This window comes from Gigantopelta aegis, chromosome 3 (genome assembly GCF_016097555.1).
Source record: "Gigantopelta aegis isolate Gae_Host chromosome 3, Gae_host_genome, whole genome shotgun sequence".
NCBI classification, from domain to species: domain Eukaryota; kingdom Metazoa; phylum Mollusca; class Gastropoda; order Neomphalida; family Peltospiridae; genus Gigantopelta; species Gigantopelta aegis.
In genome coordinates this window covers 19,184,568-19,201,350 of record NC_054701.1, presented here as the reverse complement: position 1 = coordinate 19,201,350, position 16,783 = coordinate 19,184,568, and the positions used below count along the sequence as shown (strand labels likewise).

The window sequence follows — 16,783 nt, the reverse complement described above, 5'->3', positions numbered from 1 at the left end:
GTTCTCTTCTGCATAGGTGTAAAAAGGACCATGAAAAATGTTTGGTTTTGAGGGAATTCCCATTTCTAGAGGGTCTGGTTTTGAGAGGTTTCACAGTAGATCAATGAATTTAGTATGCGTTTTTACAGAAGCAAACAGATTAATGTATTTAGTATATATTTTTACGGAACTAAATAGATTATCAGTATACGGTTTTATCTCATGATCCGTTCCTTGATCTGGTGAGGTGGCTTGTATGTCTCAGTGACCCAGAGAGCTATACCAGTGGGAGCTTCAGTCGTATGACAGTCTCGGTTTCTGCTGAGCATGCATTTCACAACCAACAGTGATCAACACAAGCTGTACAGGGCTAGAACTTAACAACGGCACCAACTGCAATTGCTGTCATTGAGATATCAATGACTATATGTCAGGAGCATCACTGATGGCAATTTCTGTCATTGAGATATAAATTGCTGTATGTCAGGAGCATCACCAAGGGCACAAAAGTGCTGTCAGTAAAGCTCCTCAATTATGGCAAAATTTTTATGCCTGGTATACATTATCTATCATTATATAACAGTACATTTAAAATATGTCTACATACAGCAAAATAACCTTTCACTTGTGTTTATTTGCTGCAAAAATATTTTTTTAAATTGCCGTTGTTGGGCCATTTTACCCATGGCAATTTTGCTTTTAAATTACTGTGGAAGACAAATTCATAAGTTCGAACCCTGTTGTATAACCATTTAGAAAGTTCTAATGTCTTTTGTCCATAAAATATACACGTCTATACAGATGCAGTGGAGTGCAAGATTATGTTCTTGTAGGGTTCCTCCACATTCACTGTTTGTTAGGATCATAATGGTCACTCAGAATTTATATACAACATTCAATTTGGTCAAGATAAAGAAATGTTTGCAGACCTCCACCAGCATTCTGTAAAGGAAATGTTTGAAGATGCCATTCAACCTTCACAGTAACGGTTAAGCACAAGCAGAACTCAGTCCATGGAGAGAGTGACCAAGCTAACTGGTAACTGAATACCATTGTTACCAAGCATGAAATATCAATCGGGTCTGAAAAATCAAAATAAATATATTGTTCCTCCTTCTACGAGCCTGCTTCCTGTTCCTGGCCCAGACTCTCGAGAATGATGCCCATAGGTGTTCGTTTCAGCCCAACAAACTCCATCTTGTTCGTTATTTTGTTCTTTATACTTCGCATACGCAGTGATGCATGAATCAAGATCACTGAAAAAAAAGATAATTTGGTTATAAATTTAAAATTTAAAATTTAATTAGCACATAGAATGGTATTGTACACATTGTGGGTTTTTTTATAGTTTCATGTTTGCTGGCAAATAAACACAGGTTGTTCATCACTAAGGCCTCCAAAAGTCCAAAATATTGGACTCTAGTACTTGATGGTAAAACTTAACGCGGACCCCAGTACCTGACACTTACACTAGATGATAATCAGACTAAGGAATAAAATAAAATAGCATTGTAGTAGTGTGATTATCTGTTACAGCATTATGAATCTTAATTTCAGCACTGAACATGGATGCTACATTATGTCATTGTATTGCATTCCACGCATTCAGCTTTTGTTTTCCATCCATGTCTCATAGCCTATATCATTATGTAACCGGAGGCAATCATATGGCAAAATGACATAATTTTTTTAAAATTAAATCAGTGTTCTTCCTTGCATGGGTAGTCAAGTCCTGTTAACAGACTCGAGTCTTTGTTAAGACTCGGCCCGTGGAGACCCTATTCCTCACATATATGTTTAAGAAAATTTGTATTTAATAATGTACTGAACATATTATAATTATGGTTATGTGGCATCAGAATAATATGGTTAAGGATCCCACGATGGGTTACTCTTTCCTGTTAGCAGCAAGTGATCTTTTTAATGCAGCCGTTACAGCAGTTGTGGAGCACTGGGTGCAATGAGAAAGACTAAATGGCTGATTGACAGATTTTGATCCTAGACTGACTGCACATCTGGCGTGTGCTTCACTGCTGTTTGAAAGTAGGAGCAAGTTGGACAAAGGCTACATAGATCTACTTAACACGTAGTGAGCTGTGTAATTACAAGCATGCAAAGAAGGTGTCTATATCAAGTAAACACAGTGGTTAATAACTGTTTTATTAAATATTATGTAACAATGTGATGTGGTGTTTGGAAAGTGGTAGCACGTGCAAAGCAAGCAAGGGAAAGGCAGAAAATTCATCAGCAGTGCAAGACTGGAGTGACAACGAGGAGACACGTGTTGTGGTATGCAGACGAAGATTGGAAATTAGCGTTGGTAAACGAGAGCTTACATTGTAAACACAGTGGTTAATAACTGTTTTATTAAATATTATGTAACAATGTGATGTGGTGTTTGGAAAGTGGTAGCACGTGCAAAGCAAGCAAGGGAAAGGCAGAAAATTCATCAGCAGTGCAAGACTGGAGTGACAACGAGGAGACACGTGTTGTGGTATGCAGACGAAGATTGGAAATTAGCGTTAGTAAACGAGAGCTTACATTGGTGGCAGCGGTGAAAACATATATATTATATCATAAATTGGTGTATGCATATTTACATATTTTAACCATGTCTAACATATTAGCGAGTGTGTGTGGTTTTCGATGTTATCGATGGTAGGCTATATCGGTGTATGACACTGACACCGTATGAATTTACACCGAAAAGACATACGATGTGTATTGTTTTCTGACTCTAGAGGAAATAATTTTAATGATGCTACCAAATATGAAATTCCTAAGGATATAAAAATAGATTTTGTGTGTGTTCGTGGGGCGACCATTGAATGTTTGACATCGATTGCACTCGATTACTTGAAACAACAGGATTTTAAGAACGATTTAGTGTTTGTAAAATTAGCTGCGGGTATAAATGATCTGTTGTATAAATGTGTTCACCCAGGAGGAACAGAACTTGACATTTCAGACATTTCTGCAGATGAAATTATTGACAAACTGAAACTGTTTAAAGACAAGATAAAACTACTTTTCCCTGATAATTTATGTGGCTTTGTGTCGATTCCCACTGCACATTTACAGAAAACTTTTGAATCAAATACAAAATTACAATTTTCAAAGTTTTCTAATGACGAAAGAGAGTCCAAGCAGAAGTTATTGAATGAAAAAATATATCAAATCAATTCTGCCATTCGATTTGAGAATTATACTCATCAGAAAAATCACTTAAGGGGTTGTTATAATGTTGATTGGGCAGAAACAATTGTCAAGCCATGCTTAAAACAAAGAAACAAAAATGCACCACCCAGACATAGTTTTCGACATATGTATGGAAAGTTATATGATGGACTGCATGGAAATTCAGAAGTCAAACATGTTTGGTTTGATAAGGCAGTGTCTGCGCTTAACTTTTTTTTTGAGTTGCCATCCAGGCAAGTGGTGACAGCACTTTCACTTGCCTGGATCTATTTTCACTTGCCCAAATAACATTTTCTAAAAAAACAACAATATTGCAACAGATTATAAGAGAAAACATTTATTTTGAGTATTTTCCTGCACTCAACTAGCCCACTCTTTAAATAAATAACAGACATGCCACTGTGACTCCCCACTGTCACTGTCAGTGATGAGCCACGAGTGGTAAACACGAACTATGCACATGATGGGTCACGAACTATGCATGTGTTAGTAGTTAGAACACGAGCTACGCACGTGTTAGGACATGAGCTATGCACGTGTTAGGTTTGCGAAATCGCTTAGCGTTTCATATTAAATTATATAATAGGATTATATAATTCCCGATTATATAATTTCCAACAAACAAAGATGCTTGCGTTCACCAAACGTTGAGCACTGGTATAACCAACACAACCCCTTCCTCCCCCCACCCCACCCCATCTCAATGAAATAATAATAATTAAAAAAAATATATATATATAATGTTCAGTGGATACGATCTACACGTATGACATGTACACATAACCAGGGCTGAATCTTGTCAACATGAATTTGTGCCCAATTTTACATGCCACTTAACTTACCTTACACCTATTCTTATATTGGGCATATGTTTATATGTAAAAGCAGACCTACACTTTTTCATGGTGCAAAGTAGGCTACATAGCTGTACTTTTATTTATTTATTAATTATTGATTTAAAAAAAAAAAAAAAAAAATTGGTTGCCAGGCGGGCAACCTTACTGTGGGTTTTCAGTCGCCCGTCATCGTTTTCAGTCGCATGGGGCGATCGGGCGACCGTTAAGTTCGAACCCTGATAAGGTAGTTGCAGCATTTAGAGCTGAAGCTGAATTCACTGTTACTGATAGATAAACGGAGGGACTTCTATCCGATTCTGAGACGGAAGAGCAAGAGTATTGGAAAAGACAAAAGACAAGTCATAAATAGTTAGTTATCAAATTTTATCATCATTTCTGGTTGGTAAGTGAATTGGAAGTGGGCGGTGTGTGACTACTTGGCTCCAATTCAGTTAAGATTGGTTAGATTTCTAAAGGTAATAATATGGCTGAAAGACAAAAAGTTGTTTTTATCCAATCTACACCTCCTTCGTTTGAAGGCAATCAGGGTGATGATTTTCTAAATTGGACAGATAGATTTGATGCTTGGTGTGCTGTGCACGCACCTAAAGAGGAAGACAAATTAAAACGTTTTCCAACTGTCTTGGGTGGGCCAGCTTTCACGTCTATCATGAGTTAGACCCAAATCAGAAAGATGACTATGATGCAATTAAAGCAGATTTTACTGCTGCATTTAGCTCCGAGACATACATTGAGGCTTTCCGAGCTGAAATGACAACCAGAAGTAGGAAACCAGATGAAAATGTGGTAGTGTATGCAGAAGAACTAACACGTTTAGTTAGGAGGGCATATCCCAAGTATAATGTAGATGCCATGAAAGATGTGATATTGCACAGATTTCTATCTGGAATTGGGGACATTGGTGCTAAGGTCCGCAATAAAGATCCTAAAAATGTTACTGAAGCAATAGAAAAAGCCTGTAAACTAGAATGTCGTAAACAGGCTGCAGTCAATTTTGTAAATTCCACACCTGTTGAACCCATGGAAAATGTAACATCTATGCCTCAGTTGAATGAAATGAAGGAGCAGTTAGATAGCTTAAAAGATCAAATAGCTGCTTTGTCAGTTCAACGCAAACCAGACAGTTTTTCTGGATCCTGTTTTTGTTGTGGAGTTATGGGTCACTTTATGAAGGATTGTCCTCAAAACTAACATTTCCCTATGTATCGGGGAAGGGGATGTATGAGAGGAGCTAGATGGGCACAGAGAGGTGTTCAAGATTAAAAAATTTGGGCAGTATCCCAGTTGGATACTAACATTTAAAAATCTGGTATCCCACCTGAAAATTTAATATTATATGGTATCCCTGTGGGATACTGGGTTCTTGAAGTCTGGTATCCAAAATTAAAGTCTGGTATCCCCAGGATATGGGGATACCGTTAATCTCGAACACTGCATGCTATCCCCTGTCACTTCAGTCAAACAGTTGCCACTTCATAGATGTCTGCCATGAAATAATCAGTCAAACAGCAGACTACTTGCGCAGTCAAATTTCCGAATTTTGGACAACCAAATGGGAAGATAACTGTAATCTGAGGCCAGGTAGAGGTTTCACAAGGGGTAGAGCCAATCCTTGTAATTGGCGAGGAAGAAGTGAAAACACATTTAGTTATGAAAATGAATCTTTAAACTAAATGAGGCTGATGTCAGGCCCATGGCGTCAGCAGATTTGTCAGGGGCATCTCACAGTTCTACTCCAATATGTAGGTCGTCATATTGTGAAATTTCAATAGAAGGATTTGACACTAAAGCTTTAATTGATAGTGGTTCAGGTATCTGTCTAATCAGTGAACAATTTCGTCAGCAACATCACATTTTGAAAAACAGAAAATTGTATCAAAATTTGGGTGTCAGAGCGACTTCGGTTAATAATCAACCTGTTGAATTGATCGGGTCACAGGATATACATTTTAGATTAGGAGCTAATAACTTTGAACACACATTTGTTGTAGCTAAGAATGTATCAAATCCAGTGTTGTTAGGATGGAATTTTATTCAATCCAATGGTTTAGTAATCGATTCAGAAAAAGGAGAGATAAGGACAGGGAATATCATTATTCCTCTCTTACCTAAATGGAGGGTTTTTCCAACAATATGTTCGGCTGTGATTAAAGAAACTACTATTATTGAACCAAGACGAGAAATGTTGATTAAAGCTAAGTTGATTCCTAGTCGTAAAAGTGATGTAGTGCCTGATGATTTTGAAGGTGTGTTGGAACCGGATAAACGTTCTGAACATCAAAACTTATTGATTGCAAGATCAATTTCAAAGGTTGTAAATGCTTGTACATTGGTGCAAGTAATGAATGTGACTGATGTTCCTGTTACAATTTTTGAACACACTCCATTGAGAACATTTTATGCAGCTATAAACCAGTCTGAACAAATAGCATGTATTGGTGTTTATGGAATTGTGGGTGCAGTCAAGTCAAATGTACAGTCTACTAAGGTGGGTAAACCCTCGAGTACCATCAAAGTAGATTTCAATTTAGACAGTACAGAATTAACTTTTGGACAAAGGAATCAAGTTTTTTCAATGCTAAATGATTTTCATGATGTCATATCATCAGGTCCCGATGATCTTGGCCGTTGATCATAAAACTGACACAGGTAATTCGTTGCCTATTAAACAATCGCCAAGGCGAATTCCTGCCAATTTAAAGGAAGAAGTCGACAGGCAAACATTGGAAATGTTAAACAATGATATCATCGAGGCTAGTCATAGTCCTTGGTGTTCACCTATTTGTCTGGTTCGGAAAAAAGATGGTACACATCGATTCTGTGTGGATTTTCGTCGTCTTAATAATGTGACACATAAAGATGCGCATCCTTTGCCAAGAATCGATGAATGTATTGACAGTCTAGCAGGTTCTGTATGGTTTAGCACACTTGATTTGGCTAGTGGGTATTGGCAGGTTGGAGTAGATCCACATGATAGAGAGAAAAATGCATTCAGTAGTGGTAATGGTCTTTACCAGTTCAAGGTAATGCCGTTTGACTAACAAATGCACCAGCGACATTTCAACGGTCGATGGAGTTTGTTTTGAAAAGACCCGGGAGCATACAAAAACGGAACAACTTAGACAGAAAAGATATTATGACAACAGGTGCACAACACATCAAATCAATGTGGGAGATCAGGTCATGATTTATTGTCCGTGCTCTAAAAAAGGAAGAAGCAAGAAGTTCCACAAGTTTTGGCAGGGACCATACACGGTTATTAAAAAAATAACTGAGTTGTATTTCGTTTGCGAAAAGATGGTAAACGAAAAAAGATAGTTAGACATTATGACACTATTAAATGTCATTTTCCGACAAATGACAGAACTGTGGACATACCAGATCACTCACCTGATGATGATACAGATACCAGGAGTCGGACTGTATCAAAGAAAGATGTTCGCATCCCAAGACACATCTTTCAGTTTCGTTACCAGTGCATAAAAATTTTGAGGATTTGGCTCAACAACCTGATGTCGATCAAGGAGTAGATGAGGATATTGATGAGGAAATAGTTCATCCCCAACCTGATGTTGATCAAAATGGATTTGTAGATAATCATCATGATGATGAACTTCCAGATATTGCATTAGGTAGGGCTAGGGATGAAGGTGAAAATGGTCAAAATGATATAGAACTGGGAGATGCTCTAGTAGATGGATCTGCTGATACATGGGTTCCAAGACAAACACGATCTGGTCAATTAACAACCAAACCAAAACATCTTGAAGAATTTGTAAATACTTGTATATAAAGTGTAAATAAGATGTATATATTAGCAATGTTACATTAATAACACAGCCTTTTAATACGATATGTAGTATTCAATAATTATACATAGGTTTACTATAAAATCGTATCATTGTAAAATTCTATTTATTTTAAAAAGTGAACATTGTGCACATATAGTCGAATTAGGTTATACATGTTACATGTATATATTGCAATGTATTACATTTGCACTCTTGTTATATTTAGTGATATACAGTATTAGTATTAGTAGTCGTAGATGACTTAATTCTTAGGGGGGAATAATGTGACAATGTAATATGTGATGTGGTTTTTGGAAGTGGTAGCACGTGCAAAGCAAGCAAGAGAAAGGCGGAAAATTCATCGGCAGTGCAAGACTGGAGTGACAACGAGGAGACACGTGTTTTGGTATGCAGCTAAGATTGGAAATTAGGGTTAGTAAACAAGAGCTTACAATTAAATGAAATCAATAAGTTTTGAACATTAATATTTTCTTTATTTCGGTGGAAATATGTATGTGCTGATAATTTCCTGCAAAATAGGCTACATGTTTAAACAGATATGTGAACTTTATTTCACTTTGACAGTCCTTGGTTTTTGAAAATTGTAGGCGAGTGGAAAATCGCACCCCTCAATATGCTAAGGCAAGTGAAAAATCACTCTCCAAAATAAATAAAATAGGCAGCGTAGCTCCAATTGGATTTTGACTGGTACGTCTACAAAAGGACCTTCCTATCGGCTAAATGAGCTATGAAAACTGTTGATCTTTGTAAACAGTGGAAATAAATATACCCATTTATTTTACGTGCGCCGTTTGTGTAACATGCACTGTTTTTCACACTCGTCAGATCGCACCCGCGCACCTTAAAAAGCAATGTGACATCTTCCCACATCACTGACAATACGATTCGAGTCTCTACTACACAAACTGTAATCTATGAGAAACGTTTTTCATTGAGAAGAATTACTAATACACCAACATATTCACAAAAATATTATTCACGCATTGATAGCAGGGATGTCATTTTTCGCCGGCTATCAAATCAATTGTCGCCGGGTATCGAACTTCCAATAAACAATGCTTGTCGATTTTTTGTTGATTAATGGCCGCCTATAATTTGATTTTCAACTGCTATTTTTATTTTTAATGACATCACTGGATAGATGAAATTACATTGTGTAAATTGTAAATGAATACTTACAAAGAAGTGGAAAAGCGATGCCGAACATGAACACAATGACTGCTCCCAGCATGTACACAAGGAGATAGCCGGCCGCCAGGATGATCACCATGCTGACCATTGGGTGTTCTCGTTTGAACTGTCGCGCCTTCCACTGGTTGTTAGTGCCATACACGTACCCTCCAAATGCAACAGCCAGAGCAGTGAAGCCAAACACCATTTTCACTGGATGGATAATACTGAAATTAAACATCAGTGTTAAAGTTGCAACACTGCCATCAGATAATTTATGCTGTTGTTTTCTAATGCAAAATACAAACATAACTTCAGTTTCACTCCTCGAAATTCAGATCATTTTGTAATGGCAATTTAATATCGTAAATAATAAAGAGCGTAAACACCCATAATGAAAAATTGCCATTGCAAATAAATTATTCAACACCTTTTGTGATGGCCCTACTGATTGTCATCATGAATTTCGAGGGCTGCTGTGTTTGCCATCAATGTAAACATGTATGGTCAACTGTATTGATATAAGACTCAAAATTCATTTCGTGGAGTGTGTGAAGCAATTTTTGATTCCCAAATTTCACTGGGAGCAAATACTAGAAATTGAGAAGTCTCAAAATTAGCCTAGGTTTATTAGAGAGATAAAATATAAAAAATCTGGCTTGTGTCCACCCAGGCTCTACAGATGGTGCCCCTATCCCTATTTCAGATATCATTTCTACGGGCCTTAATTATTCAGTGAATACTGTACAAAGAATTTAAAGAGAATTCACTTTAATGTGTTGATGCAGCAACTGAACCATGAATGAAAAAAGTATTTTAACAACACCACTAAAGCACATGTATTCATTTGTAGTCCAAATGGACATAAAAAGTGTGGTTCTTTCTATGTCCGAAACTGGTTACATTACCCCATATATAGCTGGTATTCAAAACTTGTGGCACCATGTAAACTACTGTACTCACTAAATCCCAAATGAAGTACTTGTGTCATTGTTAACAAAATAAATCTTCCAACGACAACCTACAAAACATTCCCTGCCATTTTAAATTTGCTAAATAAAGAGAAGCAACTCCCCCTGGACAAGTACTGAAAAGTACTGACTTAATCTGCTATTGGATGTCAAACATTTGGTCATTTAGAGAGGAAACCCGCTACATATTTTTGCATTAAAATTTAGTAGCAAGGGATCTTTTATATGCACCATCCCATAAACTAGTTCATCAAGATTAACCTTGAATGCAAGTGCAAGCACAAGCCAGTAAGAAGGCTTGTGCTTGCACTTGCATTCAAGGTTAATCTTGATGAACTACCCATAAGCAGGATAGCACATACCACGGCCTTTGAAACCGGGTACGACAATCGTGGTGCACTGGCTGGAATGAGAAACATTCCAATTCTTGGAACCGGCGTGACGTCACACGGCCTAGTTACCGATCATCTGGGTCTTTGGGGGTGAAGCAAAGCCTTAGTGATTACTGTTTTACATAGAATAAAGTTATCATATTAACTTTTTGCATGCCTTGCATATTGTCATTTATTTTCTGTAGCTAACACATAGTTGCAGCATGTCTTATGATTATTATAGCAGCTTGGGTTGTCATATAAGAGAAACGAACAACGGGAATATGAATTAGTACAGTCTATATTTATTACGGACATGTTTCCGTATAGCTTATATTGTCGAGGGGACCTGACTAGAGGCAGGTTGGGCAGAACAAATATCAAATATGGCGATGACCATTCATTTTATTGCAGATAATTGCTGAAGCAGATTGTGTGCACACACACACACACACACACACACACATAATCCAAAGAACTGCAGAATACCATAAAACGACATGTAGATGCAAAAAGGTAAGTCCTTTAACTTGAACAGAAGCAAAATCTACAAATGTGCCACAACCACCAAATTACATTGATTCATAACAGAGTAAATTTAAAAAAAAACCCAGAAACATATATACATGTGTGTGTAAATATATATATATATATATATATATATATATATATATATATATACTATACACATGTATGCGTATGTATATATGTATCTGAGATACAAGTATACCTTTATTGTTTAATACATTATACATTTGGGCTATTACACGTCCTCAAGTACAATATCTGAAGTGGGGTAGGGGGCAAAATCTTGAGTAGTATGGGGAGAAGCCATATTTATATATAAAGTAGTAGAAAACCTATATTTTCGTACTGCAGGCCTGCTACACACATTTGCACACAAATAAATAAAGTTTAAAAAAGAACTTTTATAATAATTATTATTATATGTGTGTGTGTGTAATTTAACTGCATATACTTTTATTTTAAAAATAAAATAAAAATAAATAGTAGCCGAAGATGGCAAAATAAATACAAGTATAGAGAATGTCTTGATTGAACTCTAAAATTAGATTAAATGAAAAATGAAGACCACGCAAATTTGATGATAAAAAGAGTATACTCATTATTCAAGAACTGGATGCATCCGGGGTTGTTTTGTTTTTTCATGAAAGTAGATGGAATTGTGTATTTTATTTACAGTATAATGTGGAAATGTTATCAATGCACATGCTTTAACCATTTTGGTTGCTATTAAGGTCGGTTATTGTTGACAAGCAGCAACATTAAACTCAACGTAGTTGCATTCTGTGTGGGAAGCCATGGCGTTGCATCATGTTTGTCACGTTTTAGTGCCTCTACCTAGAAGCGACATCTGGGCCCGTGCTTATAAAACTTTTAGAGTCCAGACTCAATCTCAAATGACGTCACACACATACAATTTGTATGGCGTTGTCATGACATTACTGTCTCAGACTGGTCTCTTCTTTTCGAAATTTGTAAAACTATATTTTTTTTAATATCAAGTTATGGTTTATGCTGCCAACTGCACAACATGTTTTAGGCATCTTGGCCGTTAACTGTTGTAAATGATAAACTGTAATTGACTAAATTCACTATCAAACCATTCTCGGAACCGAACATACGGGTACTTCGGCCCTATCCGCCATGGTTTATCACGTGATGCGGTGACGCTTCTCCTTGGTTACATATGGTTTGATATCTTTTTTCAAATTTCGAAAAGAAGAGACCAGACGCCGCTTCTGGGTAGAGGCACTAAAACATGACAAACCTGATGTAACGCCATGACTTCCCACACAGAATGCAACTACGTTGAGTTTTATGTTGTTTCTTGTCAACAATAACCGACATTAATAGCAACCAAACTGGTTAAAGCATGTGCATTGATAACATTTCCACATTATACTGTAAATAAAATATACAATTCCATCTACTTCCATAAAAATAAAATAAAAACCGGATGCATCCAGTTCTTGAATAAAGAGTATACTCTTTTTATCATCAAATTTGTGTGGTCTTCATTTTTCATTTAATCTAATTTTAGAGTTCAATCAAGACATTCTCTATACTTGTATTTATTTTGCCATCTTCACCTACTACATCTATTTATTTATTTTTATTTTTAAAATAAAAGTATATGCAGTTAAATTACACACACACACACACACACAGTAATAATAATTTATTATAAAAGTTCTTATATAGGTTTTCTACTACTTTATATATAAATATGGCTTCTCCCCTACCAAGATTGTCCCTAATACTCAAGATTTTGCCCCCTACCCCACTCCAGATATTGTACCTGCGGACGTGTAATAGCCCAAATGTATAATGTATTAAACAACTTGTATCTCGGATACATACATACATACACATACATGTGTATAAGATATATATATATATATATATATATATATACACACACACATACATACATGTATATATATTTCTGGGTTTTTTTTTATTTACTCTGTTATGAATCGATGTAATTTGCACATTTGTAGATTTTGCTTCTGTTAAAGGACTTACCTTTTTGCATCTACATGTCGTTTTATGGTATTCTGCAGTTCTTCGGATTATATGAGCATGTGTGTGTATGTGTGCACACAATCTGCTTTAGCAATTATCTGCAATAAAATGAATGGTCATCGCCATATTTGATATTTGTTTTCCTTTCTAAAAACAGTTTCACATGGAGAATAATATGGCATTTAACCATCTCATTCATACATTTTCCTTGAATATACTACATAAGTGCATTTATACAAGAGGTAATTTAACCCTGGTTAAAAGAAACTTAGGTTAAATATGTGTAGTCTAGCAGAAGGCATATTGATACAGATCAGTTTACGAACAGTCATGATAATTGACTCATCTTTCTCCACCTGTATCTTATTAAAAATTAGTTTTGTACATATTACTTAAATTTTAATTGCAATAACAATTCCAATACAGCCCAAGACAAAATCTGCAATATCCACTGACTAGGTATAAAACAACTCTAATATATATATATATATACAGCGCCCTCAATAGTTTAAGAAGTAGCAGGCTACAACAGTGATGATAGCAGGGGGCAAAGCGGGGGGTCTGGGGGCCTATTTTGGCACCTTGTTTGGATCCCTTTTGTAGGAGACTTTATTAAAGAAGAGAAAGCACTTTTTTTTTTACCATCAACGAAAAGTAGGCGGCGGCAAAAGCTGTTTCAGGCGGCGATTTGCCGCCGGAGACCGGGTACTTTTGAGGGCTCTGTATATATATATATATATATATATATATCTGTTTGTGTGTTAACCATTATTTACTCAGGTAAGTTTTTGTTTTATTAATAAATATACCATGTTAAACCCTATTATTAAAACAGTTATATGTTTATTCGATGAGGTAACACTATGTTTTAGTAGGTTGTAGACCGTGACATGAAAATAATATGGGAGTTATTAATTGCTACCTTAACTTAGATTATGGAGGGCAACTTAAAATATTAATATTTACATGCCAAAGGGAGCTATATATTATTCTCCTTGAACTAATCTCAGGGGAGTGATGGGTAGCTAGAGAGAGATATAACTCCTCTTAGATGACAAGGTCTGAGGTTGGCTATATTTTATTATTACTATTTTCTTTTCGCCTGCATTCAACCGGAAAGGAAGGTCAACATCATGAGATAATTTCACAATCTGTAAAAACAAAATCATTTCATTATTTCAAGAAACTGGGTTTTTTTTTAAAGAATAAAAGAATGTATTCAGTGGAACATTTTCACTGTTGCCAATACATCTATATAATAAGAATGACAATAATAATACTGTAATTTAAAGTTGTAAAGTAACAACTTTGCAATTGTTTAATTATTACATTCTATTTTGAAATAAAATAATTATGTTAAATCTTAAAAATAATTATCTTGAATCATGCATATAAATTTTATTATTATACATACAAATTATATATTTTGTAGCCCACCTCATAATTATTATAATATTAATAATTATCTTATCATTTCAAAGTTGTTAAAATTTAGAATTAATATTACCTGAAAATGGCATCAACAAAAATTGTTCTGCTCAACCTGCCTCTAGTCAGGTCCCCTCGACAGCTAGCCTGAGTACTCTGACTGTATAAGAGCTAGACGGACATTTGGACATAAATACGCTCTCATTACAGTCAGAGACCAAGTTATGTATTTTTTTGGCAATTGCCAACAACCAAAAAGTTGTCAAAGATTTCCGCTCTAATATCACAACAATCCTATGTTTGACATCAAATACATTTACATCGACCATTTTCGAGTTACTTGATTAAAAAAAATTCGGATATTAATTACTAATACACACACTACAGAAAGAAACCCGACAGCACCCACATTCAGCTAAGCTTCGGCAAACTCCTGGCAGCAGAATTCTCAGTTCGCCGACCTATATCGTGACGTTGCGTCACATGATCGCCCACTCAGCCATTCCGTCTTCCAGGGGCCGTCTCAAAACGACAAGTGCCTGACAATCACACAAAAAGTTTTTTTGTGTAACAACATCACTAGAGCACATTGATTCATTAATCATCGGCTATTGGATGTCAAATATTTGGTAACTTCATCATAGTGTTAGAGAGGAAACCCTCTACATTTTATCATTAGTAGCAAGTGATCTTTATAGGCCTATGCACTATCCCACAGATAGGATAGCACATACCATGTGCTCTAGTGGTGTCGTTACACAAAACAAACTCTTTTTTTTGTGATTGTTGGGCACTTGTCGTTTTGAGATGGCCCCTGGAAGACGGAATGGCTGAGTGGGCGATCATGTGATAATGAGAGCGTATTTATGTCCAAATGTCCGTCTAGCTCTCTTACAGTCAGAGTACTCGGGTTACTCGACAATATAAGCTATACTGAAATATGTTGGTAATAAAGATAGACTGTACTAATTCATATTCCCTTTGTTCGTTTCTCTTATATGACAACCCAAGCTGCTATAATAATCATAAGACATGCTTTTTTTTTCTTTGCTTTTTTTTCAGTTTCAGGCAGCACTGGACATGCCAGGTACCCCATTTATTTTTCAAATTCCTACCTATTTACAATCAACCTGGTTCTCACTGAGTGTTAAAATAAGGATGTACATAAATATATTTGTGCTTGTATTATAATAAATACAGTTTATTTAGTGCGTGCTTGTGTTTTTTGTATCTTTTACTATAATTAGTGTGTATTGCTTTAATAATTATTTACAAGAAATTAACCTGGTTTGCGGACCTGGCCCCCAAAGCTACAAGCCAGGGGGTCCATGTCTGTTTTTCTACATTTTTGTGCAATTAGTCATTATTTCTCATAGTTTATAAGTAATGTCGAAGGCGTCATTGCACGAGGCAATGACCTCTTCGATAGACATGCTGCAACTATGTGTTAGCTACAGAAAATAAATGACAATATACAAGGCATGCAAAAAGTTAATATAACTTTATTCTATATAAAACAGTAATCACTAAGGCATTGCTTCATCCCCAAAGACCCGGATGATCGGTAACTAGGCCGTGTGACGTCACGCCGGTTCCGAGAATACGTAACTAAGGAGAAGCTTCACCGCATCACGTGATAAACAATGGCGGATAGGGCCGAAGTACCCGTATGTTCGGTTCCGAGAATGGGCTCACCGACGAGTTGATCGTAAACACGCCGCGCATCAAGCGAGCGCTTTACCACTGAGCTACGTCCCGCCCCGAACCACGAATGAGACATCAATTTGATCAATCATGCAATGAAATTCCGAAACGCAAGCTTACCCGATAATTAAAAAAATAATTAATGCCGTCAAAAAATAATTAGTTTGATAATAAAGCAAATTATTAAGAACTCTATTCGTCCATTTTTCTGCATCTTTTATATTTGGAATCTGAAATCGTGCAGATTCCAACAAGAAATCTCCAATAGATCGAAGAGGTGCCAACTGCACCGAACTATCGCCCATGTTATCCATTGCACAACTGTGTTCACGTGGAATACTCCGCTTAGCGAAAAATCTTGCGTTCAGTCAACACTGTGCATTGATGCAACAAAACGCTCTCTTGCAATCAAATCTAGTTGTTTTGTTTTTGTTTTTTGTTTTTTAAAGTTTATTTTCGTGTCAATATCTATTTAATGTTAAAGTACACTATCACGGACAAAATTCCTGGGCACACATTGACTAGGTACCTGGGAAGAATCGTAATTGAATAAAGCGCTCGTGACAATACGTATGTACTGAACGGACCATGGTCTAGAACACGTTCAAGAAACATTTGGTCCCATATCTGTACAGTCATACATATTTTAATCCCGCCCCACACCATATCAGTGTTGAAATAACACTGTGTGGTATAATGGCACAATTTGTCAGGTTATGGTTGAAATGTGCAATACTGGACAG

The 16,783-nt window shown here is 36.2% G+C and overlaps 1 protein-coding gene across 1 annotated transcript; it reads right to left on the bottom strand.

Moving 5' to 3' along the window:
* Positions 1–593: 593 nt before the first annotated feature.
* LOC121367644 (PRA1 family protein 3-like) lies at positions 594–16,373 on the bottom strand. The gene is made up of 3 exons (XM_041491936.1): positions 16,161–16,373; positions 9,026–9,243; positions 594–1,235 (listed from the first exon to the last, which is right to left on the bottom strand). The coding sequence occupies exons 1-3, from the start codon at positions 16,352–16,354 to the stop codon at positions 1,096–1,098; spliced, it is 552 nt and encodes a 183-aa protein (XP_041347870.1). The 5' UTR covers positions 16,355–16,373; the 3' UTR covers positions 594–1,095.
* Between the last annotated feature and the right edge of the window lie 410 nt (positions 16,374–16,783).